The sequence below is a fragment of the Ziziphus jujuba genome, chromosome 2 (genome assembly GCF_031755915.1).
Source record: "Ziziphus jujuba cultivar Dongzao chromosome 2, ASM3175591v1".
Taxonomy (NCBI): domain Eukaryota; kingdom Viridiplantae; phylum Streptophyta; class Magnoliopsida; order Rosales; family Rhamnaceae; genus Ziziphus; species Ziziphus jujuba.
The window spans coordinates 1,410,517-1,438,397 of NC_083380.1; the positions used below are offsets into that span (position 1 = coordinate 1,410,517).

The 27,881-nt window shown below is 33.1% G+C and overlaps 1 protein-coding gene, 1 long non-coding RNA gene and 1 pseudogene across 4 annotated transcripts; 2 read left to right on the top strand and 1 right to left on the bottom strand.

The window, feature by feature from the left end:
• The first annotated feature begins 2,259 nt into the window (after positions 1–2,259).
• On the top strand, positions 2,260–5,498 carry LOC125422373 (putative disease resistance protein RGA1). The gene is made up of 2 exons (XM_060814451.1): positions 2,260–4,649; positions 4,763–5,498. Exons 1-2 carry the CDS (start codon positions 2,260–2,262, stop codon positions 5,496–5,498), a joined length of 3,126 nt encoding a protein of 1,041 aa, XP_060670434.1.
• A 12,716-nt stretch (positions 5,499–18,214) lies between these two features.
• LOC107417549 (uncharacterized) lies at positions 18,215–24,469 on the top strand (annotated as a pseudogene).
• Positions 24,470–25,166: 697 nt separating this feature from the next.
• Positions 25,167–27,458, bottom strand: LOC125422346 (uncharacterized). 3 transcript variants are annotated; one of them, XR_009635685.1, is made up of 4 exons: positions 27,173–27,458; positions 26,940–27,014; positions 26,369–26,657; positions 25,167–26,110 (listed from the first exon to the last, which is right to left on the bottom strand). It is a non-coding gene; the product is annotated as an uncharacterized LOC125422346 (long non-coding RNA). The 3 variants fall into 3 exon arrangements; XR_007240948.2 differs by having other exon boundaries at positions 25,167–26,487; positions 26,577–26,657; positions 27,173–27,454; XR_009635684.1 differs by having other exon boundaries at positions 25,167–26,657; positions 27,173–27,455.
• Between the last annotated feature and the right edge of the window lie 423 nt (positions 27,459–27,881).

Genomic DNA, 27,881 nt, shown 5'->3' on the forward strand with positions numbered 1-27,881 from the left:
TGAGAACCCTCCTAGTTAATACTGTTAATCAGGATACTTTTTTGCCTTTTGAATTTTGGTATTGGCTTTTTTGGTAATCATTCCCCAACTCATTTAAACAGCTAATATTGTCCCCTTTTTTAATAATATTTTTCATCATATTTTGGATAGAAGTTTAAGATGCATGACTAGCTAAATGACCCTAATGGGACTGGATTTCTCGTATAAACGGGGACGGGAACGTACCCTATGATTTGGTGTGCGTGAGAGGCACAGTGTTGAACCAATTTTACTTGTCAATAATAAATGAAAGTTTTGGTCAAAATAATAAATGAAGGCTACAAGGATGATTTATGTCATATTCATGTGAAAGGAGATATGCAAGAATAGTTCATCTATCAACACACTCGCTTCATGTGTTTTCATCCATGTAAAGTAGGGTTGCAAGAAGAATTTACCAAACATGGTTGATTAATTCTTCTTCGTTGTGCAGAAGGAGTGAGAATTGCTAGAAAAATTTTGTGTCATAATCCATGTGAAAGGAGGGTAGCAATTATAAGTAATTTATGTCATATCCATATGAATATGATGGTTACAAAAATAATTTACTAAACCTACACTTTATTCTTGTTTGTCATTCATGTAAAATGAGGATAGCAAAAGGTAATTTATGTCATCCACATTTATATATATATATGAATGCGGGTTGCAAGAATAATTTACTAAATGTACGCTTTATTCTTGGTTGTCTTTCATGTAAAACGAGGTTTACAATAATAATAAACTAAACACGCAAAAAAAAAAAAAAAAAACTAATTAACATGCTTGATTAATTCTTGTTTGTCCACCAAGTCAAGAAAGGGTTGCAATAATAGATTCTACATATGCACGTACACTTGGTTTTCGTTTGATAGAAGGGATAAAAAAAAAAAAAAATGGAACGAATGAATAAATCTTATATGTATGTACATGAAGATTTTTTAAAAAAAAAAAAATGGAAAAAAAATGAAAAAGTGTCATACAATTAATAATGAAACATCCAAAAAAAGAAAAGAAAAAAGAATAAGATAGAAAATCAATTTGTCATCTTCAATGAAATCTGTTGATTGAAATCCTCAATGTAACAATTTTACACTTTTTCAGCATGTAAAATGCACGTACAAAATCCTTAATGTTATTTTAGACTTTGCTTTAAAATAGTAAATGAGAAACAAAGGTTAATTAGTATTGTTCATGAATTTTGGTTTTGGTTGTGGATGTAAGGGGCATAATATTGAGCCTACCTCACACGTCAACAATATGTCAAAGTTAGAAGAATAATCTTTATCCTTGTGAATGGAGGGTTCTTTATTCTTGTTTGTTGTTATTCATGTAAAGTGATGGTTGTAAGAATAATAAACTAAACACGCTTGATTAATTTTTGTTTGTCAATCAAGTCAAATAAGGGTTGTAAGAATAGATACTAAACATGTGCACTTTATGTTTGGTAGAAGGGACGGAAAAGCGAAAGGAAAGAATAAATGTTATACATATATATATGTGTCTTTTTTTTTTTTTTTTTTTAACAATTAATTCCCCATGGTCTTCATCAGCAAGACGTGGTTTATATCAATTCCTCTTGTGCTTATTTCTTGATGTAATGAGTGTTGGTTTCGTAATCAGAAGATGATTTTATATTAGAAGATGATAATTCATGATAAAGTGAAAATTATGAAATTACATCCATCTACGAATAATTAAGAAAGCAAAGAAATTGGATCTGGCGACCAAAGGATCAAGTGTTCTATACTTATATGATGTTGGAATTTCATTTAATTATAAGGAAATGTAAAACAGAGAAATTAAATATCTGATCTGATTTTATAAAAGAAGATATCGAACTTCCAAAAGTGATTCTTTGGCGCTTGACAAAGAAAAGCTAGCTAGAGAAAGAAAGAAATAATTAACATATACCTTATATTTGATTTTGTTATTTTTCGGATCAAGGACTTAAATCTGAAATGCAAAGCAGGAAGGAATGAATACGTTACTTTTATGGCAATCAAAGCTTTGTTAGTGTTACTTTTTGTTTATATGGCACGCAATAGATTCCTAGCTTTTACTTTCTTATAGTTACTTACGATTGAAGCAAATTTCTAATTAGCTCCATGTATATATTTGGCAAAGGGAGATCATATCCATCTCTCTCTCTCTCTCTCTCTCTCTCTCTCTCTCTCTCTAAAACTTTGAACATTATCAATACATTTAACTTAACCTCCATTCTACCTGTTCAACCAACTAATGGCAGAACCAATTGTCTCTACCGTTGTTGGGAATATCATTGGACGGTTGAGCTCTGAAGCTGTGAAAAAAATTGGATCTCTATGGGGAGTAAATAAGGAGCTCGAAGATCTCGAAAAAGCCATTTTAAGCATCAAAGCACTGGTTGTTGATGCAGAGAAGAAGCTGCAGGATGTCCATGACAATGACAGAAATCAAGTTAGAAGGTGGCTGAAGAGGCTAGAAGATGCTATTCTTGGTGCTGATGACTTGTTGGACGAATTCTCCTCCTATGAGGCTGAACGACAAATGGGGATCATGGTTGATTGTAAGGAGGTGACAAAGAAGATATGTACCACTTTCTTCTCAGTCTCGAATAAATTACTAGCTGGCTTGCGTCATGAAAAAATCAAAAGTATGCATGATAGACTAGTTTCGATTAAGGATGATAGAGAATTCCATTTGGAGGAGAATAATACAATTAATGTCACTCTTTCTGACGATGAGGGCAGAGAAAAGATGGCAATCATGGAATGTCTATTGGATCCCAAAATTAATGAAGAAAATAATGTATCAGTATTTGCCACGATTCATTACTGGTCGTCCGACAAAAATGCACTTGTTAGGGGAGTGTTTGATGATGAGAAGGTCGTAAATCATTTTGATTTAAGAATGAGGTTTGACATCGCTGATTTAAATTTGAATGAGAGAAGAGTCATTGGAGGAATATTAAAATTTGATTATGATGAGAGCATAGAGATGGATCAGTTACATAAGGTACTTTGTGAAATAATAAAGGGAAAACGTTATCTCCTTGTACTCAATAATATAGATAAAAGCAACGGTGAAATATGCGGGAAAAGTTTGAAATCTTTATTATTAGGCGACTGTGCAAATGGGAGTAAAATAATAGTAACTTCATTGGGAATAAAAGCTGTTGCAGATTTTGTGAGTGCAGTGGAACCATATATTTATAAGAGACCGTTAGATCCCGAAGAATCTTGGAATCTATTTAAAAATGTGGTTTTTAAGAATAATGGACAGGAGGAACAGGAGGAGGCAATGATAAATAGTTCCAAAATTGTGGAAATTGGAAAAAGTATTGTTGAGAGATGTAGAGGGAATCCTTTTACCATAAGGACGATTGGGAGCATGTTGTTGTTGGATATGGAATCTGAGAATAAGAATAATAATAATAATAATCCTGCAGAAGCAGAATATTGGTTCTCCAGCTTTCTGGAAAATTTCTCAAAAATCCCTCAACAAAATATTAATGCGTTACTAGTGCTAAAACTTGGTTGTTATGATATTCTCCCATTGGCTTTGAAACGTTGCTTTCTCTACTATTGTAGATTATTTCCTAAAGGATTTGAAATAGAAAGTGAAACCTTAATAAATCTTTGGGTGGAACAAGGGTTTATTTATTCTGACTCATCATCAGAAAAATCTCTGGAGGATGCGGGTTATGAGCACTTTGAATATCTCTTGCAGAGGTACTTCTTTGAATTTACCAAGAGGGATGAATATTTCCGGTGCAGCTCCTTTCGCGTGCCGGACCCTATGCATGAGCTTGGAATTCTTGTATCGGGAGCGACAAGATCAACTCAATGGGTATCTTTTGAATTAGTATCATCATCAAAAATTCCAACTTCAGTAGCGTTTCAAGCAAAAAGACTTCGAGCATTAAGTGTTTTGCCTAACGATCAGTTGCGCAGGAAAACTGAAGAGGGACTAAATCAGTCGATCTGTGATAAGATTATCTCAAATTGTAAATTGGTACATCTGTTGGTTTTGCATAATTCAGGAATGGAAATGATGCCAGATTCTATTGGTAAGTTGAAGCATCTAAAATATTTGGATATTTCTGGGAATCCGGATATCGAGGCATTGCCCAATTCAATTGCAATGCTTCATTGTTTGATAACGCTGAAGTTGTCCTCATGTTACGGACTCAAAGAGTTGCCAAGAGATATTAAGAAACTAATCAGCCTCAAACATATTGAGATTGATTGGTGCTACAGTTTGACTCATATGCCTCGTGGACTGGATCAGCTAACTCAGCTTGAGAAGTTATCAGAATTTGTGTTATTGAATTATAAGAAGGGTAATATTGGAAATTCATGTTCCCTAAAAGACTTGGTGAAGCTAAAAAATTTGAGAGGAGAGCTAAAAATTAGAAGTTTGGGAAATCTAAAAGAAGATTATTCTGACAAAATATTGAAGGCAAAAAAGCATCTTACATCCTTAACACTGTTTTGGGATTTCACTACTAATGTGGGGGTCGATAATGCAGCAGTTGAAAAGCAAATGGAATGCCTGGAGCCACACCCAACTATTTCAGAATTAGCTTTAATGGGATATAAGGGTATCAAGTTTTCTGATTGGCTTTCTTCTCTAAGAAATTTGACACGGTTTTCATTGAGGAAATGTAATTGCCAGCATCTATCTCCCCTAAGTCAGCTCGGATCTCATGTTGTATTAATACTAGACCAGATGACTAATTTGGAGTATATCATCTCCAAAGACGTCGCCATAACACTAGTAGTGCTGGAAAATATTTATTAAGATCCCTGGTAGAAATTAGGCTTACAGAATTGCCTAATCTAGAGGGATGGTGGCAAAAAGAACATTCTACATCATCATCATCACTGCCATCATTTGGCAGACTGGACAAATTGGTCATTGAAGATTGCCCCAAGTTGCATTCCATGCCACTCTACGTGAATTTGAGGGATTATCTAGTGTTGGATAATACTAGCTTCGACACATTCCAACACACAATCAATGCTCCTCAGAGTGATAGCACCTTGTCTCCCCTTTACCAGTTGAATACTTTGTGTATCATTGGGATCAAGAAGCTTGACATTACCCAGTGTGATAACATCACGTGGGAACGCCTTCAAAGACTACGCTTTCTGAGATTGGATTATCTACCAAAACTAGACAAGCTCCCTGAAGGCCTGCAACATCTTACTGCACTCGGAGAACTCCATATTTGGCGCTGCAATATCAAAACTCTTCCAGAATGGATAGGGAATTTCAAGTATCTTGAAAAGCTTGGAATTTCAGTTTGTCCTTATTTGAATTCACTGCCTCAAGCACTAGAAAGCCTCCACGAATTAGAAACACTGGAGATTGATGATTGTCCCATCTTATTCCAAAGATGCCAAAAGGAAACCGGTAAAGATTGGGATAAGATCAAACACATTCCAAATATGAAAATCCACCGACCTCAATCTTCTCTCTCACCTCGATTTTAAATTTTAATTATAAGGTACGTACACGTTTTCTTTTTAAAAAAAAAAAAATTGTATTACCTACTTTTTTTCTCTTATAATTTCTTGTTTTATTTGTACTCATTACTTTGATTTTATATATCTCTCTAATTTTTATTATATAACTTTAGTTAATTAATTAACTCTTCTGTACCAGCTTCAACAATGATCTACCGTAACACCATTACCAAAGGACAAAGATTGACATGGAGATGGAAATTAAGAAAAACAGAGGAGGTGAGAAAGCTATTTTTTCACATTGACAAAAACAGAGGGAAGTTCTCCCGCAGAAAAACCCAAAGATCTCAAATAGATTTTTCTAAAATTAGCATCGTATCCTAGCCTTACATGTGTCAATTTCTTAGTCACTATACACAAAAATTTGATCAACTCTAGTTAAGGTTACAAACCCATGGTTATTTTAGTTTAGTCCCTTTATTTTATTTTCAGGTTTCTAATCTTTATGAGTGTATTGATTTGATGTGGTAATACAATTCTTACACGAATTAAGTATTACTATTAAAATTTAAATATTATTTGTGATTATATACTTCTTTGATTAAGAGTTTCAGTGACCACACACTTTTGTTGATGGGGGCCTAATTGTATATATTGTATCAATTCAATCATTATCATAATTGTTCAGGGGTTGCATATTTGAAAACATGTTAACTTGATCCTCTGTTGCAGACTTGATGACCTCAAGAATTCAACCATATTTTCAAAATTTTTTGGTGTTGCCATAGTGGAAGAAGTTAGTTAACTAGTAAGATATACATTTACAGCTTTTCTTCCCATTAAAATTTTCCTTGTGCTAGTGATAGTGATTTCTTCATGCACTGAAGCATAAGTTTGTGTATTATTAATTTGTTCATATACTAAACATTTACAAGTCTGATCTCTAAACAGGTTGATGAATTCTCAGAAAAAAAACTGTTATTAGCTCGACTAAAAATGATTGATTTATGTGCACCAAAGAGTGAATGTCGACACCGATGATGATTGAATAGAAATATGAAGGTGGACAGCCAACTTACCTTGGTAACCATACTCTTTTTAAGGCCCTAAATTAGATTTACTATAATTTTTTTCCTAATATTCCATGCAAATGAGGAGCTTATGTATTCCAAATTCTACTTTTCTTTTAGCTCTCCATACATGATGAGCCTAAAAAAGATTCAACTTACAACTATTCTCTTATATCAATTCTGAAGAATGCATATAGACTAATTTGGTAACATTGGAGAGGGTTGTGCTATCTTATTGCAAATATGTCAAAGGAAGAGGGGCCTCATTATTCCTACTTGTTCTGAAAATTTTTGTGCCTTTAGTAAAATTTATCTCTTATTAGCTCTACACTATATACTTGGCTGAATCTATTAGCTGCCTGCATTTTGACTGAATTTCTTTACTAAAGTTGTTTCATTAATCAAGTTGTTTGATAAAGAATTTCAATGACCACACACTTTTGTTGATGAAGACCTAATTGTATTTGTAACGAAGACCTAATTGTATTTGTTGTATCAATTCAATCATTATCATAATTGTTCAGGGGATTTCATACTTGAATAAAGTCTGATTTAATCCTCTGTTTGCAAAACTATTGTATAGAATTAATCGAAGTTGATGACCTAAAGAATTTAACTATATTTTCATTGTCGTTTGGCACCACAAAGGTGGTACAAGTCAACCAGTAAATTTAGTTATACTTTACTTCTTTTATTCCTATTAAATGTTTCATTCTGCATGTACTTCATGAATCTTAAGCTTAAGTTTGTGTATTAATTAATTTGTTCAAATACTAAGTACTTGCAAATCTGATCTCTAAACAGGTGTTGAAATCGTTGAAACAGAACTGTTACTAACTCATGTGAAAATTATTGATTTAAGCACCAAAAAGTGAATGTTGACATGGATAAATGAAGAGAAATATAAAGGTGAAGGACCAGCTTACATTGTTAACCGTACTCTTAAAGTAGAATTTCTATAATTTTTATTGATATTGCATGCAAAGGAGGAGCTTATGTGTACCAAATTCTTACTTTTTTTTAGCAAAAAAGGTTCAACTTCAAACTACTCTGTTTTATCACCTCTGGAGAATGCTTTGCTTATCTTGGTAACATTTAGACAGGATTGTGCCATCTAATTACAAATATGTGAGCCTACTAATTCAAGAGGTTCTATATAAACATTGTTTGAGCTGCTCATTTATCTCTGTAACATTCCTACTTATTCACAAAATTTGTATGCCTTTAGTAAAATTTATTTCTTATTAGCTTTACTTCATATACTAAGCTAAATCTGTTAGATGCCGGCACTTTAACTGCCAATTTAATTAGTCAAGTTGTTTCTATAATCTATAAGTATTATAATTTGCTTGTAAAACTTTTGGCTTGAGCTTAGTGTGCTTATAATTGTGGTTTTTCATGCCTTGTTCAATAATATTGTTTGATTGATACAAACTGGTTTAGCTTACTTTCAACATTTCCATGTATTTTGCTTCAAAGTCAACCAAATCAAGCTGCAATATGCATGGCTTTTAGTTTTGCAAGATGTAGATGCAAGGAATTTCGAAGAATTGATTTGTGGTCTTCAAGTCATCTATGAGGTTAAAAGCATAAGTTTGCTTTATTAAGTTTACATATGTGCTGTGCATGTATGACAACATGAAAATTTCTCATAATTAAGCACTAAAGAATATTTTGTGACCATTTGAATTTGTGCACAGTAACGCCATAATTAGGGGTGTGCATATGGATCCAACTTCTTCTAATATTACAGTGCTGCACCAAGTGACATGGTTTGCATTATTATCTTGAGAGTATTGTATGCTTTATCTTATTTTACTCTGAAACTTAGAAGCATACCTAATTAACTGATTTTTCAATTGAACTTTACGGAATTGAGGCTACTGGGGATGATTGTGCAGCAAGTTGATTGAGTCTGTTTGTATTGATAGACAAGTTGATTTCCATGCTTTCCAGCTAAACCAACTCACTTTGGTAACAAGTTCTTTTGGTTTTTTTTTTTATTTATTTATCCTGATGTATAAGCTTTGAGCATGTTCGTTTTGTTTATATAAGTTATAACCTCAAAAATCACTTTGAAAACTTCGTAGTATGGTACTGTACATCTTTACTACATATTACCATATACATAAATAATTTTGGTATGTTACTATACATTTTTAAAAAAATTTATTTCTAGGTTGCTAATCTTTACAAGTGTATTGAACTGAAGTGCAAACAGAGGTTTGAGATGAAACATATATATTCATTGGTAACACAATTCTCATATGAAATAAATAAACTGTTAAAATTTAAATATTTTTTGTTATTATATACTTTTTGATAAAGAATTCCAATGACCTTACACTTTTGTTGATGAGTAACTTATTCTATTTGATGTATTAATTCAATCGTTACCATAATTGTTTATGGGTGGCTTGCATAGTTGAACTCATTCTAAATTAATCTTCTTTTGCAGAACCTGTTAAAAAAATAGGACCAAAAAAAAAAAAAATTCAAATTTGATACCTCAAGAATTCAACTATATTTTCAAAATTGTAGCGCCAACAGTGCAAGAAGGCAACCCGTATGATGTAGTTATACATTTACTGGTTTTCTTCCCATTGAAGTTTTCCTTGTGCAAGTGATAGTTATTTCTTCATGCATGGAAGCATAAGTTTGTGTTTTATTAATTTTGTTCAAATACTAAACAATTACTAGGCTGATATCTAAACAACTTTGTCAAACTAAAAAAAGCCTATCAAAAGTTGATTTCTATTCAAATGCTATTTTTGGATAGGCACACTCAATCCTCTGGGGGTTTGTTTGTTTCATTAGACTGGCTAGGTCAGGACAGGACTGTATCCCAGTCCGGTGTTTGATAACAACATTTACTGCATGGGACAACTTGACCTATACAGTGAATGAGTCCCACTTCCGCAGGACTAAACTGACCCGTCTCCCCCCCTGGGTCAGTTTTGTCCCAAACTCACCGTCCCATTCTCTCCTCTTTCGCTAGTGTCTCTTGCCAAAGAAAGTCCACCAGATCGTGTGTCTCCTGTGACCGATCATATCTGTCCTGGTGAACCGTCCTCTCTCTCTCTCTCTCTCTCTCTCTCTCTCAGATTTGCTGTCAGGACCCGTCTAAAATTCTTCATCGGAACCTTAGACAAGTCCTGATTCCAAGGGAAACCCTGCCGTAGGAAAATCCGACAGCATCTACCTTAAGGGTAGAATATGCCAAAAAAGAAATTACCTGCACGAAAATGCACTCCTATATGGTACCACCTTGTCTCTTCCACCTTACTATAAATAAGTTCCACAACTGACAGCACTTTGATAACAAATTATATAAAAGGCATATAATAGAATTAATTTAGTAAATAATCAATTAAAATATACCATCATAGATTCTCGTCTGCTCACACCACCCACTTAGCGCTGCACATGTCAAATACACTTCAAATATTGTTTTTACAAATATGCCAATGCGTAACATAGAAAGAAAGGTAAAACAACATCACATTAACAATAAAAAAAACAATAACAAATGTTTTAATGATAATGGTATTAATGTAACTTGCTTGAGGGCTATCATATTCCCATACATGCCCGAGGGCGATCACCTATCCAAAGGCTATCACATAACCACACGTACCCAAGGGCTATCTCACCTACCCAAAGGCTACCATTTGTCCGAAGACTATTATACTTGCCCGATGGCTATCTTTCTTGCCCGTAGGCTGTGATATTTGTCCGAAAGTACCATATGATAATAATAATAATAGGAACAATAACAAAATTAATATTAAAGATCTAATAATAATGTTAATAAAAATAAAAATAATAATCAATATTATTTATTAAAATCTCCATAACTAAGAATAGCAACTACGATAATACTTAATAATAGTTTTGTTAATAAATACCATTGATAATAACAATGATAACAACTATAATTATAATAATGATAATAATAGAAATTGGAATTATAATAAAAATAATCATTATAAATAATAATAACAATCCCGATAACAATAACAAATAATGATTAAATAAATAGTTAAATACAATTAATAGTAATAAGAATATAATAACATCGATTAAGAATATTAGTAAGAAATTAAATCACAAATAGATAACATAACATAAATACATAAAATCATATCTTAAAATCCATAGCATAAAATAAAATATGTACCCTCGTAATGGAGATACGTACGATACCTTCTAACGTGCTACGTAATCCATGAGTCCAGCTGTCATCGGCACTCTGCTACCAATACAAACCAGGGTGGTTGCCTGTATTGGCCGTCCAATCCCCTGGACTTGTAGGCAACATGGTTAGGAGGCTAGCTCTACATGGACCACATTGGTTCGCCGCCTCCGTATGGTGCGGTATATACAGTATAATATCAAATAATATAACATACAAATATGTGTACAAACATATAAAAAATACTTGTTGCACCATACTATATACCAGTGGTGCCCGAAGGTACCCAACGTCCCGAGCACCGACTGACGGGAGGTTAAAGAGAGAAACCTGCATACGGTCGTTTCGATGTCCTGACAACGCCCTGCTTATAACCATCATCCTGGCTATGGAGGGGGGCGGCTTATGGCCACTATATCAAACTTGCCTGCCTTCAAGTCCATAGCAACTCACGGGAGACATTACAACTTGCGCGCTTATCATAATCACATATACAGTACAGAACACCGGTACGTATATGGATGCATCTTAAAAAAAACTGTAAATTTCGTAATATTATAAAATATTAAATTTAGATAAAATATAATCCAATTCATATGCTTTTATCAGATACATAAACAATAATAATAAATAATTAAATATACGGATATTCTTGATCACAATAATTTAATATAATGATTTTTTTTTCTCAAACCTTCAATTCAATTTATACCAAAATTATCATCAAGGCCACATACAATTTCACATACAAGTAAATATACAGAAATACATTAAAGACATAGCAATACAGTTTATGATAACTCATCCATAGATTCTACGTATATATTCGCAAATATATATATATATATATTTATATTTTCACACATTTATATATATATATATATACGGTAAAACTTTTAACAAACAATTTAACAAGCGTAATGTCCAGATACCTACGTATACATACATTTTGATATGCATAAACAAAGGCTTCAACAATACATATTTATATATATATATACCCATTCACACATCTCAATACATATTCACATATCACCATGTATTTATATACATTACCGCATATATATATATATATAATGCATGTATTTACCAATATTCCCATACACATGTATACAGAAAAACACACACACATATATATATATATATATAATATACAATTTAATTTAAATCTTCATTTTTCATATTTAATTTAATAATTTAATAGAAAAAAACAACAACTTCTCAAATACACATCCATAATTTACAAACAAGATATCAATGTGAAGCTGAAAAAGATATGGAGAATACAATTCTGACCTTCGATTGGCTTGAAACCACCGGCGGTGGCCGGGATTTTCATCGGAAGCCGCTGTCGACTTGCTCCACCCTGATACACCATGAACGAGCTTGAATTGGAGAAATTGAAGGTCACCATCAGCTTCAGGGGACTCAATTTAGGGGGAAGAGACCGGGGATGCAGCCTGAAACGGCAGGAATCCGGTGGCCGAACGGGGTGCCTACCATCGGCTTCCATGGCTGTTTCCCAGTGCATTGGCAACTTCCCCAGCGATCGGAGCACAACTCGATGAAGTTTACATAATGGGCTACTAGATGGTGTGGTCGGTGCGACTTGGGTGACCGGGACACGTGGATTCGGCCGGAGAGAGAGACGGTTGCCGTCGGCTTCCACAGCCCGATTTAGGCACGTCGTCAACCGGCCGGCCACAAAGTTTGGCAGCTAAGCTCACCGGCGACTGGGTTACATCGGTGGCCGGCGCGTCTGAGCAATCGGTGGTCAACAATTCAAAAAAATTCGGCCAACTGAGAATGGTAGCGTGAGAGAGAGAGAGAGAGAGAGAGAGAGAGAGAGAGAGAGGGGAAAGGGGATGATGAATAGTACCCCCTCTTTTTTTCCTTTTTTTTTTATATTTTTAATTTAAATTAGATTGGAAATTTGTGTTGATAGGATACTCAAATGGGTTGGTTGTTGGAGTAGCTCTTGGTGACATTGTGATCATAAGGAGGCATGGATGGTTGGTTAAGATGCAACGCAAAGGAAGAAGGTGGAGGAGATATTGAAGAAATTGAAGATCTTACAAAGCTATGAAACTATCTTTGCTATGCATGTTGTTAGTTTTGTTTTTCTTCTTCTAACTCCTGTGTACATATGCTGCTGTTGTAAACTTAGTGTAACGTTTCTATGTTAAAAAAAAAAAAAGGAAAAAAAATTAAAGGAAAAGAAAAGGAAAAGAAATTTTGAAAATAATGTAAAATAAAATAATGATGTACTAGAAAATTTTGTAGATCCATAACTTTCCAGCGAAATGTCCAAATCAGGTGTGCCACTAGTCTATGGACTCGTATCAACGAGTACTTCACAACCGTACATGAGTCAAAGCTCATTTCTATAAAAATAAAAAGTCAACTCCGGCACCCTCGGACAATTTGGACCTCAACTTGTTTTGTCCATAACTTTCAAACCGAAACTCCGTTTTCATTGAGCTACTAGTCTACGAACTCGGGTCGATGCGAACTTCGTGACGGAGTCTTGGTCAACCTAGAATTCTTGCCGAGTCAAAAAGTCAAAATTTGACCCTTCTTGGTCAACGACGGTCAAACCCGATCAACTTTGATTAACTTGAGAAATTTTCAGCATATTTTGGGACGGGGTGTTAGATTCGCACTCTGTCAATCTCAACTAGTTTTTGAAATCTTCGCATTTACAGCCGAATTCGCACCCACACCGTAAACCTAGCACCCACGCCAATATCTCTCAATTAGCACTCTCTCTTGGCTTGCTTCTCTCTTTGCTTTTTCAAGTTTGTTCTTTTTGAGGTTCTTAAATGGTTGTTTTGGATCGTTGATTTAGTTGATATATGTTGATGTGTTGAAGAAGCCTGTCTGATTTATGTGTTCTGTTTTGTTTTTGGATTGAATGTTTCAATTTCATTTCTATTCTAGGGTATGCTTTTCTTGTAATACTTATGATATTTTGTTTATCTTGGATTTGGTGTGTAAGAAAATATTATTTATCTGCTACACACACATTTTCATTCTTTCAATGCATATACTATGTGATACACATATTCAATGGCCGAGAAACCATTCATGGATTTTGTTTTTGATTGCTATATGTATATATATATTTTGAATGGAAATTTTGATTGCTACTTTTTTATCAGCCTTTGTCTAGATATTTTAGTAAGATCTATTCCATGCCCTGTTCTTTAAGGACATGTAGAAAAATATTATGGGAATAAAATGTGTAGTAGAAGGAAAATTATGGGAATAATATATATGTGTATATATATATTTTTCTATATGTAGCAGAACCCTTGTCAAATGTCTTTAAAATGTGTAGTAGAAGGAAAATTATACATTTGGAGAATGTTATTGAAGTTGTAGATGTGCATATATCAAATTGGTTTTTTAGGAGGCCTACTCTTGATGATGATGCATGCCTTAATAGAAGTGCATATAGAATCATTACTTGGTTTTGAAGTGGTAATAGGTATTCCTTTGGAATTCTTTTGTCTTAGCTTGTTTTATACTTGTCTTGATGCCTAGCTAAATCATTGATGGAATAGCTCAATAAGGCTAATCAATAGATGTTCAGTTAAAAAAATATCAATCAATATATATTGATTGCTATTTTCTATTGATGGAATAGCTCAATGATGATGATAAGTGTGTATGGACTAAGGATCTATTAAATGCTTGCATGGATGCTCAAGTAGACTTTTTAGATTTGTTGCTGTGGATTCTGTTTCTTCTTAGCTTTTTATTCCTTTGTGTTTCTAAATTTGTTCAATTGAGTTCATAAAATTTTCTATTAGGAATACCCCTAAAGCTTGTTACTTCTTTCTGTTACAGACCAACAAAAACAGAAAGCCATGGGGAAGCATTAATTATCACCGGTAGAGGCTTACCAGAGGAAGGAAGTAATTTTGGTTATGTAGAAAACCATATTTAAACTTGATTAATGCTTGTCTGAGGTTGTTATTTTCAGAAGGGCTTAGCAATGAATATTTACATGTCAAATTCCATTTCATGAAGAGATGAATATTTTAGATAATTTTGGAACATGTTATTTTCAGAAGGGCTTAGCAATGAACATTTACATGTCAAATTCCATTTCATGAAGAGATGAATATTTTAGATAATTTTGGAACAAATATGTTGCAGTTTAGTTCGGCAAATCTTGCCAAGAATATAAGAATAACATGTTATCTCAGAGTCTAATTATGCATGTAAAGGCAATTATGCATGTAAAAATGTATAATATTTACAATTCTAGTTATAAATACCATTAAATTATTTTTATTTTTAGTTCATTGTTATTTATGACATACTATGTTATAATTTAATTTTAATTTATTTTTAAAATTCTATATTAATATAATTTGTGGGTGTAAAGAAAATATTAAAATTTTGTATATAAATAAAATATATAAGTTTACAACTTTAATTAAATATAATATTTTTTGTAAATATAAATAGAATTTTTAAAAATTTTCACTTAAAAAAATAAAAAAAATTATAAAATAATTCAGTCCAGTCCAATTCTGCACCAAACATGGAATAACTAATACACCATTTAGTCTGGAGCTTCGCCAAACACAGGACTGCACTATTCTATCTTGTCCGATTCGGACCTGTCTTGTCTGATCCTGTCCGATCCGAACCTATCCTGCGTACCAAACGCACCCTGGAGGTTATGAACTCATTCAAGAGTTTATACTTAAACATTGTATGAGCTACTCATTTATCTCTACAAAAATTCATGGTTGTTTTAAAAATTAGTATCGCTTTAGTGAAATTTATTTCTTATTAGCTCTATACTCTATATACTTAGCTAAATCTGTTAGCTGAGTCTTTAGTAAAATTTAGCTAAATCTTTAGTAAAATTTGTTTTCACAGTGAATTTCATTAATCAAGTTGTTTCAATAAGTATTAAAATATGTGAATTTCAGGTTTCATTCTGTAATATTATTTGATTGACATAAACTAGTTTCGCTTACTCTCTACATTTTTTATTTATATTCTGTTCAATGTCAGCCAAATCAAGATGCAATGTGCATGGCTTGTACATAAGTATAGATCAAGGAATATTGAAGAATGGTTTTGAGCTCTTGAGGTCATCAGAGAGATTAGAAGCACAAGTTGGCTTTATTAAACTTAAATATATCATACATATGTGGCCTATATAAATATTTCTCATAATTAAGCACTAAAGGTATTTTGGGGCCATTAGAACATGCAGCTGACTAGTGCCATAAATGGGGTGTACATTTGGATCCAATTAACTTGCTCTTATTTGGCACTTCCTGCACCAAATGATGTGGTCTGCATTGTTATGTTGAGAATATTGTAAGTTTCACCTTATTTTATTTCTAAAAGTTAGAAGCATATCTAATTAAATAATTTGTCAGCCGAAAACTTTGCTGAATCAAAACTACTGGGTATGATTCTGTGGCAGCATCAAGGGCAATTTTGCTTGTGGTAAATGAGTCTGTCAGTTTTGAACGATAGAGAAGTTGATTGTATGCTGTCCAACTAAACCAGCTCACTTTGGTAAAAAGCTCTTCTGGTCATTCATTTGTTCCTGATATATAAGCTTTTAGCATGTTCCTTATATATAACTCAAAAATCACTTTGAAAACTTCATAGTTTTGTCATGCCAGAAATTGGTTTGTGTCACTTTATTTTACACAAATAAAGTGACACAAACCATATCTAAAAGTTAGAAGCATATCTAATTAATATTTGAAACTTCACCTTATTTTATCCTCAAAGTTAGAAGCATATCTAATTATATCTAATGAACTATTTTGTTAGCCAAACTTTGCTATACCAAGACTACTGGGGATGTTTCTGTAGCAGCATGAAGGGCCATTTTGCTTTTGTTAGCTTAGTTTGGAAGTTTTCAAAGAAGTCGATTCTATGCTTTCCAACTGAACCAACACACTTTGGTAAAAAGCTTTTCTGGTCATTCATTTGTTCCTGATGTATAATACTCTTTGGGCATGTTCTTTATATAACCTTGAAAATCACTTTGAAAACTTCATAGCTCTATGATGCCAGTCAATTTATTTGTGTAAAATTGCTTTCTCATTAGCTCCAATTCTGCTTGTATTTCTCTATAAATTATTCTGTAACCAAGTTGTTTCTATAAGACGTTGTTCAAAAAGCTCACACTTTTATGTGAAATATATAGTTTGTGTTGCTAATTAAGTTATATGTTGAATGCAGATATAATGAAAGAAGTAAAACCATCTAGTTTTTCAGCTCAGCATGTTAAGCTATGAGTATTTCTATATATATAGAGGAAGAAGGGAATACCTTGCTTCGGCCAGCAGCACATTACATTGTGAAGGAATACACTACCATGATTTATTGATGAGCGGCTTCTTCATTTGCCAGATGATTGATAAATCAATGATGAACCAATGAGACTTTTGGCAACAATGCATCTACACCTTGTACGTTCAGAGTCTCAATGAGATGATTATAATGAGATTTTCAGGATAGGAACAAATTAACTTTTAACTGAGATAATCAATCAGTCATTAGCTTCTCTAGTTTATTCGAATATTTGTCATGTAACCTTAAAACATCTGTTGCATTGAACTGATCTCTCAAACTGAGAAATCGCATAAACATGTCTGTGAAGTCATTTAACAAACTCAAAAATTAAAACTAATCTGAAAAAACTTAATTTCAACAGAAAACTCTAGAATTTACTATTGAATACATCGTATTATCTGTTATTCACAACGCAGTGTGACAATAAATGATATCTTCAGTTTTGTTTTTTTTGGTAAATAAATGACATCTTCAGTTTGACATTAACTCTGCACTTATAATGAAAGTTAATAGACCTTTTCGACTGCATTCACACACACTTGTCACGATATCCATACATTTACGGAACAAAAACACAGCCCTTCCTCCAAAGGCTGTGTTCCCCCTGCCACTCCAGTAATGCATGACTGTCTAGTAAACAAGTTATAAAAGTTATCTATGAAAGATAATTCTCAATTTTTTTAGGTTGTGTTCGTATTTTTTTTTTTTTTTTCCTAATCTTAAATCCCCAAAGACGTGTGCATCTCATACAAATGCACCTTAATAATTAAAAATGTTGCATTAAATATTTATTAGATTTTTCACATAAATTAAAAAAACTTAAGATTTGACTTTCAAAAACAGGTTAAAAAGGTTATTTCTTTGGTCAATAAATATTTATTGGTATTCATCAAACATCCTTATTTTTTGTTTTACAAAAAACTTTTAACTATCAAATTGTATCAAATTGAGTTTTTTTTTTTTTTTTTTTTTTTTTTTTGGATATAGTATCAAATTAAGTTTTTGGGCCAAGATAATGCTGCCAAATGGACTCTTATACCAAATCAAACCGATATTAGTCTTACTATGAATATTAATATATATATATATATACTAATATTTTTATTAATACTATTTGTATTTATTACCATTGATCTCCCATCTTCCTTCATATGTCTAACTAATACCAACCGTTAGCTTGTAATTTTATCATTCATGATTGATTTATGTGAAAAATGTGAAATTGTGAATGGTTCATTTCCATCTCTCTCTTGAGTCTAGCCGCCGCAGTCTGCACCACACGACCTAAACCACTACGCACTCAGGCACCGCCGGAAAGCCTAAACCCAGCCACCTAAACGACCTCACTTTATCAAACCCAGTCACCTAAACCCACCCAAACTCTTCGACCCCCACGACCATACGACCTTCAGCCAAGCTCTCTGATCCACAACGTCACCGCCTCCAACGCCAAAAATCAGGTTTCAAATTCTCCAAGTTCTTTTTCTTCCACTTTTCTGCACTTTCCCTTTTCTTCTCTCTGCGTTTTTCTTCTTCTTCTTCTTCTTTCTTCCAACTGTTAGCCAATACCCAATTTTTTTATTTTTTTATTTTTTTATTTTTTTTGTTTCTCAGTTAAAAGAAAATGTGAGAGAAGAGAGATTCCTTTAGATTCAGAGAAGGCTATGCCTGATTCTTCTCAAACGTGTGTGATTTTTGTTTTTTAATTTTTTTACATTTCTTGTAGTTTTAGTGGTTGTTCGATGAGAATGCAGGGATTTAGGATGTGGATTCTATGTGAAATTTGGTTCCAGCTTGTGGGTTATGGTTGTTCTGTCTTGGATTCAAGTGCTATGCAGGGATTTAGGGTGTGGGTTATACTAGTTTTGGGTTGGTTCTCGTTAAAGATGAAGATTGAGCAGTAGTCTGAAATAGAAAAAAAACAGAGAATCTTCAACGTAATTTATTTTGTAGGAACTAGAAAAGTTGTCACCTTTTTGTATTGACTCTTCATTGTTTCATGTTCTCAATCTCATTCTCTTATCAAATTATATTTTTTTGTCACAGCTCCATTTTGTTTTTCTGCTTACTCTGATTGGATTGCATTTTCTTTGCAGAAATTTGATCGCGAAACCATGTTTATGCCAAGATACTTGGGGAGAACACTGTTTGCCGCTGCAAAGTCTGAAACTTCTGCAGCTACAGCTGCTGCTTCTTCTTCAGCTAGGACGGTTTACAATCCTCTTGAGGAGTTCTTTGAGGCTGATAGAAGCCCAGATGAAGAAAAACCAGTTCTCTACGGTAAAAAAACCTTTTATCTTTTTTAACTTGGGGCTTTGTTGTTCATTGTTTTTCTTAATTTCGGGTATTTGATTATTGTTTATTCACACTTTTGTTTAATTGAAAATGTTCAATGAAAGATGAGGGGAAAACTAGTGTGTTGTGATCCGGTCAATGAAAATGAAATTAAAAATGAAATTCTGCTTGGGTTTTGGAGCTTTATTGCTGGGGATTTATTGAAACGTATTGTATTGATGATTGCCATCTTTGTTAGCAAGGACCCGGCCTGTGTTTGATTCTCTGAGCGTGTCCTCTGAGAATTTTCTTACCAATTGAAAAACAGGGAAGTGTTTTGCGGGAAACAAAATAAGTCTTTTAAGGAAGTTGCACAAAAAATTGCAATATTATTCAATAAACAACATAGTGATAACATGATATAAATTATAATTCTGCATCGTGTTGATGGGCACATATACAAGATAATCCTCTCAATATTTTACTAGTTATGTACAAAAGTAGCAGTAGCAGAGTCTATGTGATGCATTGTAAGTATGTTCTTATAGCAAGTGTTCTAAAGAATCTGCACCTTTCTGTTTCATAATATATAATTCATTGAATGGTTAGTATTTTGAAATTATTTTCTTCTACTCACTCATACCTAAGGAATTAAACAGTTCAACTTCCTGTGACTCTCTGATACTAGTTGAAATTGTTCATGAAAAATTCCCGATATCTAAATTTTGCTTTTATGATAGTTACTGAAAGTTCTTCTGTTTTTAAATAATTTACTGCTGTCAGGTTGAAGTTGGAAGGCTTCTGAATTGCGCTTGAAGTCTTGGGATGACCTTAATAAGCTGTGGTATGTTTGGTTAAAGGAGAAAAACATGTTGATGACTCTGCGCCAGATGCTTCATGCACAAAATTTTCGGTTTCCTAATCCAGAGAGAATTCCTAAAGTATGTTAGCCTCCTCTTTGCTAGTTTTTTGATACATTTATGTCATTTTTAAGTAGTTATAATCATCCTAGCTAGTAACTAGTATATGTAAGCTGTAGCCAGCACTTGATGTACTTTGAATGCTAAAATGCAATCAAGGTTGTTAGCATTGTATGATACACGATAAGTCTCGTAGGATATGTATTGTCTCGATAGTATTTTGATGGTTACTGTTTGGTGTATTTCTGATACACAAAAATGTGTCAACCGATACTTCCGATGCACCATTGATGCACATAAGACCCCCCCCCCCCCCCCCCCCCCCCCCCCCAAAAAAAAAAAAAAAAAAAAAAAAGAAAGAAGAAGACAGCTTCATCTTTGCTAAAAATAAATAAATAAATCAAGAAGAAACAAAGAATTCATAGGGAAAAGAAACAACGCTTCGACTTCATATTTGTCTTTTTCTTTAATTCAGTTGATATATATGCTTTCTGTTTACAGTTTGTGTTATATAGGAGTCTGAGATATATATGTTTCTGTTTGCAGTTTGTGTTACAATAGAAGTCTGTTATAGTGGGACACTGTATATCATGTATTTCTATTTTCAAAAATAGCAAATAAAGACACTAATTTAACTACATGGTATTCCTTCTTAACTTATCCTTTTTCATCCCCAATTACAATTATTATTTATTCTTCTTAACATTTATTTTAACAGTTCTATAACTAATATGTTTTTTTCTTTCACTCTGTTTTTCATCTTTATGACCGATAGATTTTTGTGAAATGCTAGAGTCATATATTTAGTCCGTTTATGTGGAATGCTAAAGACATGTATTTATTTTTAATACATTATATAAAATTATGAGCGTATCTTACGATATACGGTAGATTTTTTAATCAAAACGCTACAGGATACGATACACATTTTGACACCTGTCAATGCAATAGCATTGCATTATCTAGTCCATTCATTATCTATGATTTGGTAAGGATATTGTAAGGGAATATCTCTCTAAATATTTTTCTTCCCTTCTTAGAACTGGTTTATGTTTTTCCCCATGCTACCCATAAACAGTAGGACCCAGAAAAACTAATTTGTCATGAATGATATTCCCCACATTATTGGTAAATGGTTAGATAAACAAGATCCTTAAGCAATATCTTTCTTCTTATTTTCGATTATTTGTGCTATGGTTTGTGTTGTGTGATGTATCCATACATTGCCTTTAAGGCTTTCAGTCAATTATGCATTCGCAATACTTCCCTCTTTGTAATTTTAACAATTAATGTTTTCAATTCCTGGATCACTTGTTTATTGTTGTTATGCTGTAGTTGCATCTCAGACTAGCTAGTCATCCTGGAAATACTGTGCTTTAAGATTTTCCTGCTATCTTGGTTGCCAGATTTAAAGAAACACAATGAAACATGCATAATAAAACCATTTAATGCTTAATCTATTCAAACGAATGTCCAAGTTTTCTTTATTTTTTAAATTTTCTGTTACAGTACTATTGCTAATTGGATTCTGGGTTATTACTTGCTGATGTAAAACATATTTTAGGTGAGGAAGTCAATGTCCGTATCAAGCATGTACTCACAGAGAGGGCAATTGAAGAACCTGATCCAAGGAGGTCTGCTGAGATGAAGAGGATGATAAATGCTTTGTGGTGGCTTTCTACTAATCTTCCAGAGGCAGTTTTATTGGGCATAATGGTTTGCCAATACGTTGGCTTCTCTTTTTTATTTTATTTTATTTTATTTTTTATTTTTTTTTTATTTCCTTTGAAGTATGTTGAGCCTGTAACTTTTTGGTGATTCACTAGGTATTGTCAACCTGTTTGTACGTTTGCTGATGACTCTTGTCGATCTTCCAAATTACTTTCATACTTGAAATGATGGTCAATAGCAAATTTTCAGCACCACTTGTGCCTGACGGCTCTGTGGAACATGACTCAAACTAACACTCTCTTTTCCTTCTGAAATATCAACAGTTGAGTAGTACAGGGAAGAGAAACCATAGTGAGGTAAGAATATCAGAAAATTTACTGGTAGGTGTTAAGTTTTGAGCTAGAGATTCTTAAGAGAAACCACAGTGAGATAAGGATATCAGAAAATTTACTGGTAGGCATTAAGTTTTGAGCTAGAGATTCTTCTTGGTGCTTGGTTAATATGACATGGACCAACTAAAGCCTAAGGTCTTTTGAGTTATCAGGACCATAACTGTTACTGCACTAGTCAGCGATACAAACAATTCTGAGCCATGATTTGCAGTGGTTTTTATTGTGGATGGTCAATCATATATTCCAATTTCCAACCCATAAACTCACTTAGATGATCTGCTTTGTGTGCAGCGTTCAAAGGAAACAATAAGCCTGAATTCTATGTAATGGGTACACGTAGACATGTCTAGTTTTCTGGGGCCTCAAGAATATAGTCTGCTTATAATTGTTGTGATCTTTTTCTTGTGAAAGTACAATAGTTTAGACCAGTATGTTGCTTTCAATCTCTCTCTCTCTCTCTCTCTCTCTCTCTCAGCCTCTAATGGGTTTCAATGTAGCCTTGGATGATCTGCTTTGTGTACAGGGTTCAAAGGAAACAATAAGCCTGAATTCTGTGTAATGGGTACAGTTAGACAGGTTAGATTTCTGGTGCCTGCAAGAATATAATCTGCCTATAATTGTTGTGTTCTTTTTCTTGTGAAAGTACAATAATTTAGACCAGTATGTTGCATTCAATCTCTCTCTCTCTCTCTGTGTTAGTCCCTTTTAGGTTCCAATATAGTGTTGCGTAGATGGTCTCTCTAGGGCTGTATTCGTGAAAATAATAAAAAAGATTTGTATTTGTCTAGCTAAGATCCTGTTTTGGATCATTCCTATATATAATTTTTTATTCCAATTGATATTCGAAGATTATCAATTTAAGTTGTTTTAATTGAATTTTTTGAATTTAAAAATCATGAATTTAATTTTTGAAGTATATGAATATAAGTTTGATTTTAATACATGCTAATAATTGTGTCCATCTTTCATTCAATAATATTGTTTGATTGACACAAACTGGTTTAGCTTATTTTCAACATTTCCGATGTATTTTGTTTCATAATCAGCCACATCAAACTGCAATTTGCGCATGGCTTTTACATAATAAATCCAAGGAATATTTGTAGAATGGTTTTGTGGTCTTGAGGCAATCGGTGAGCTAAGAAGCACAAGTTGGTTTATTAGCTAAGCACTAGAGTTTTTGTGAACATTTTAATTTGCAGCCCACCAGCACCATAAATGGGGTCTACATTGGAACCAACTTCTTATAATATTGTACCCCCTGCACCAAATGACATGGTTTTGCATTCTTATGTTGAGATTTGTTGAGAATAAAAGCTTGTAAAAAAATTTGAAGCAAATGTATCTAAGTACTCTTTTGAACTTTGTGTTTTTATGTTGAGAATATTGTAAACTTGACCTTATTTTATTCACAAAATTAGAAGAAAATGTATCCAATCAGCTAATTTTTCAGCTGAAATTTGTAGAAGGGCCATTTTGCTTGTCTTACTGAGTCTGGCTGTTTTGACTGATTGAGAAGTTGATTCCATGCTTTCCAACTGCACCAACTTACTTTGGTAAAAAGCTCTTCCGATTATTCATTTGTTTTTGATATATAAGCTTTGAGAATGTTCCTTGTATAACCTTAAAAATCACTTTGAAAACTTCATAGTTCTGTAATGCCACAAATTGGTTTCTGTCACTTTTTTTTTTTTTTTTTTTTTCTCTGTAAAATTGCTCTCCCATGAGCTCCAGCTGCTTGTATTTCTCTGCATATTATTCGGCTACTGAATTGTTTTTTAAGTTTCGCAAAAAGCTTATACTTCCATGCAAAATATACAGTTTGTGTTGCTAATTAAGTTATATGTTTCATGCAGATATAAGGGAAAAAAGTAATATAAATGATATCTTCAGTTTGACATTTGTTATTGTAAAGGTATGCAAGTAAAACCCTCTGGTTTTTCTTCTTAGCAAGTGATGTTATGAGTGTTTCCATATATATATATATATATATATGCATTTGCACAATGCAGTTCCTATTATTCATAAGATGGATTTACTATTTGATTACCATTTTTAGTTTACTCTACTATGACAGTTTGTAATTCACATTCAGTCTTTGAAGCGTGTTAATTTGTACTTAAGGTTCATATTTTTGTTTTTGCTTTTATATTTTTCCCTATTTTAAGTTAAGAATTTACTAAAGTGCCAGTTTTCTTATTCTCATTGATTATTTTGTTTTATCATGTGTTCATCATTTTCCTGATGGAGTTCTATAAATACGTTGGTTCGTTCCATAGTTCCAAGTAGCCATTCCCTAACCAGTAGTTAATTTTTTTCCACCCCTTCTCTTTGAAGCAGGAACAGATGGATTACAAATTGAATGGAATAAAAAGGATATATGAATTTATTAAAATTTTTTCTTGTTTCCTTGGACAATACCTCTCTGTTTTGTATCCTAATTGTGATTCAATCTCACGAGAGGATCAAGTTTTTTATTGGTAGATATGAACGTAATTTTCCTTTTTATTTTTTCCCTTTGTTATGAATTATCATCTTATTTGTTATTAGTCTTTCACTATATTTTCAGTCTCAATGAGACTATCAGAATAGGAACAAATTAAGTTCATGCTGAGATTATCAGTCATTGGCTTCTCTTGGCTATGTGATATAGTAACAGAACAAAAACAGAGCTTTTCCTCCAAAAGCAAAAGATGGAATATTGGATAAGCTTTATTTACATTAATAGCATTAAAAGAAATTGGATAATATTCCGACCACTCAATTTGGTAACACATCTACTGCACAGTGTTAGTCAAATTAAGTTTTATACGATAGTTAAATATGTATTTATTTATTTTTTCTTAATCTAATGAGGGTTTCTTCTTCTGTCTATCTGTTTCGTAATATTGCACAAAGTTTTCATAGATAGATTACGTTGTGCATTGTAAAATAGTTTAGAAACAAATTATATATCTTTGCCCTTCCTAAATAAAAGACCAAAACCATAAGGTAATCTGAAAACCTAGTCTAGCCTGGGAATTCCTGTGAGGTTGATGTTGATTCACCTACAACCAGGGAACCAAAAAAAAAAAAAAAAAAAAAAAAGAAAAAAAAAACTGCAATCATCCTTCTTACTGTAAATGGCGATTTTCTTCTATAGGCTTAGCGTGCGGTAATCACAAATTTTATAGTTGTATCCTTATAAATATGACTAGAAAAAAAGGGGATATAATGGATGAATTTCCTCTTCAGAAACAAGTATTGTAAGGTAATAAAGCACTTGAAAATAGTAGTTAAGAAACAAAATAAAGTTGCTTCAAGCACTTTGAATATGACACATTCAGAATTCTACAAAATGCGTAGAGAAGTAGAGACAAGAGAGGGTAATCAATATGCTGTCCGTGCATCTTTAAATCATGACCCCGCATTCCTTCACCATGTTCTGAGCAACGATCTGCCCTTCACTGGTCGTTCAATGTGGATTATGTTCATCATCTGTTACTCTGTCTCACCTACTTCAATAGCTTTTTAGATTTTGGTTAGACTTATTACAAACATAGCAACCCTTGTTAAGACTTTGTATTAATATGAACACCTTATTTTTCAAAGCACACCCAAAAAATATGATGTACAGAACATGGATTCAATCATTCTCATATTGGAGTAGTCCTTTGTTGCTTTGCCAGACGGTAATCAAGCAGCAGAAGCCACCCATTTACGAGTCATGGCAGTGTATTACTTTGCTAGGATTTACAGTAGCAAAAGCCAAACTGAGAATATCACTCATGAACTGCATTAATCGAATAAATTTATTTAGCAGAAGAATGGAGCAGATGTAGACGCAAAATTCTACAAATTTAGCAACAAACTATATTTACATGAAAATGTAAGCTTTTTGCACGACTTATAGAAAACAAAGTGACAGAAAATCGATGTGGCATCTCAGAACCATCAAAGTTTTTAAAATCTACTTTTACAGGTTATACGTAAAGAACTTGCTCAAAGCTTATATACCAGGAATAAATGAATGATCAAAAGAGATTTTCACCAAAGTTGGTTTAGTTGTAGAACTAGCTAGGAATCAACTTCTTCAGTAGCACAAGCAAAGTGGCCTTTCTCTCTAATGCAGAATCATATCCCCTGTGGTCTTGACTAAGGAAATGTCTTCTGAAAAATTAGTTAATAGATATACTTCTAAGCATTAGAATTAAACAAAACAAGTCCTACATTATTCTCAGCACAAATTGCAAAATAACCTTGTCATTGGGTGCATGCACTACAATACTTCTTCCAGTTGCTTCCAACCGTGCATCCCATTTATGGAGCTAGCTAGTCAGCTGCAAATTCAAATGGTAAGAAAATCTGTAGTGTTTAATTATTAGACACAGGCATGTAGCTGTATATGACGCATGTATTTTTGGTACAATTTGTTGTCCTGGCCTCAACAATAGCATGAAGATTATATATATATATATATATATATATTTCGAGAATTGAACCTTTTTGAGGCTCATACAGGGACAGCTAGCAAAAAAAGAGAATGTGGAATAGACAAGCTACTGTTTTGCACAGCAAATGAAGAAAAATTGTAGCAAATCTACTAATTAGAAAATGATTACCAACTAATTTGGTCCTCATCGTCAGAGCGATTTTTATCCTTTCTTGATCTTCACTTTATCTATTTAAGAACAGTTCTGTTCCAATGATTTGTCAACCAGATTATAAATTAGATTTTTAAGTAATTAGTTAATGAAAAAATTAATTAAATGAATAAATTTATGCTTTAATATGTGAAAGGGACCACTTATAATGAAAATTTTAATGTGAAGAAAAGCAGGAAATATATAATTACCTCTTAATGGTGGCTGACTTCTTTCCATATTTAGGATCCCAATAATATTTATATAACGATGTGTTATTCTTTAGGGCATCATCTTCGCTTATTTTACGAATATGATCTGCAAGATAAGAGAAAATTAAAAGTGGTTAACATATGAAAAACGGCTTAAGGATAGTAAACATTAATGGTACGAAGAATTAATATTAGTAATGACTTAAGGCTTCTAAAATGATCTAGTATTTATCATATACATGGGCAGCAAGGAAGACCTTGGAATTGGTGAAGGAAATATCTGAAATTAGCAATATGAAGAACCGACATTGAGGAAGTATCCGAAAGCTTACAGTTGGTTACCCAAGTGGGCTAAACAAGTTACAGTAGAGAGCTGTGTGAGACACGTGTATCCATAGGAAAAAGTGCCTGTTTATGTGTATATATGTGTATAGAAATAGGTCTTGGTAACAGAGCTAGATTAGCCTCAACATGGTAATGATTTGGATAACTATGAAAAATATAAAATTAGGGCCACCTGAATTAAATACTACGTTTAGGATAACAATCTTATACACTGCAGTCTACAGAGTGTCTGCCAAGCCAACAAAAGAAGAAAAGCAAAGCTCATTTTATTACTATATAAAAGAGTAAAATCATGTTACCTTGAGGTTGCTGACGGTAGAATATTTTCAGTGTATTTAATCCTCTTCCAATCTGCACCAGTTTC

Bases quoted from the DNA above. Each gene is read 5' to 3' on its own strand.
- LOC125422373 (XM_060814451.1), top strand. From the start codon at position 2,260: ATGGCAGAACCAATTGTCTCTACCGTTGTTGGGAATATCATTGGACGG. The intron at 4,650-4,762 runs GTTTTCATTGAG...TCATCTCCAAAG, and splicing joins TCTCTAAGAAATTTGACACG to ACGTCGCCATAACACTAGTA.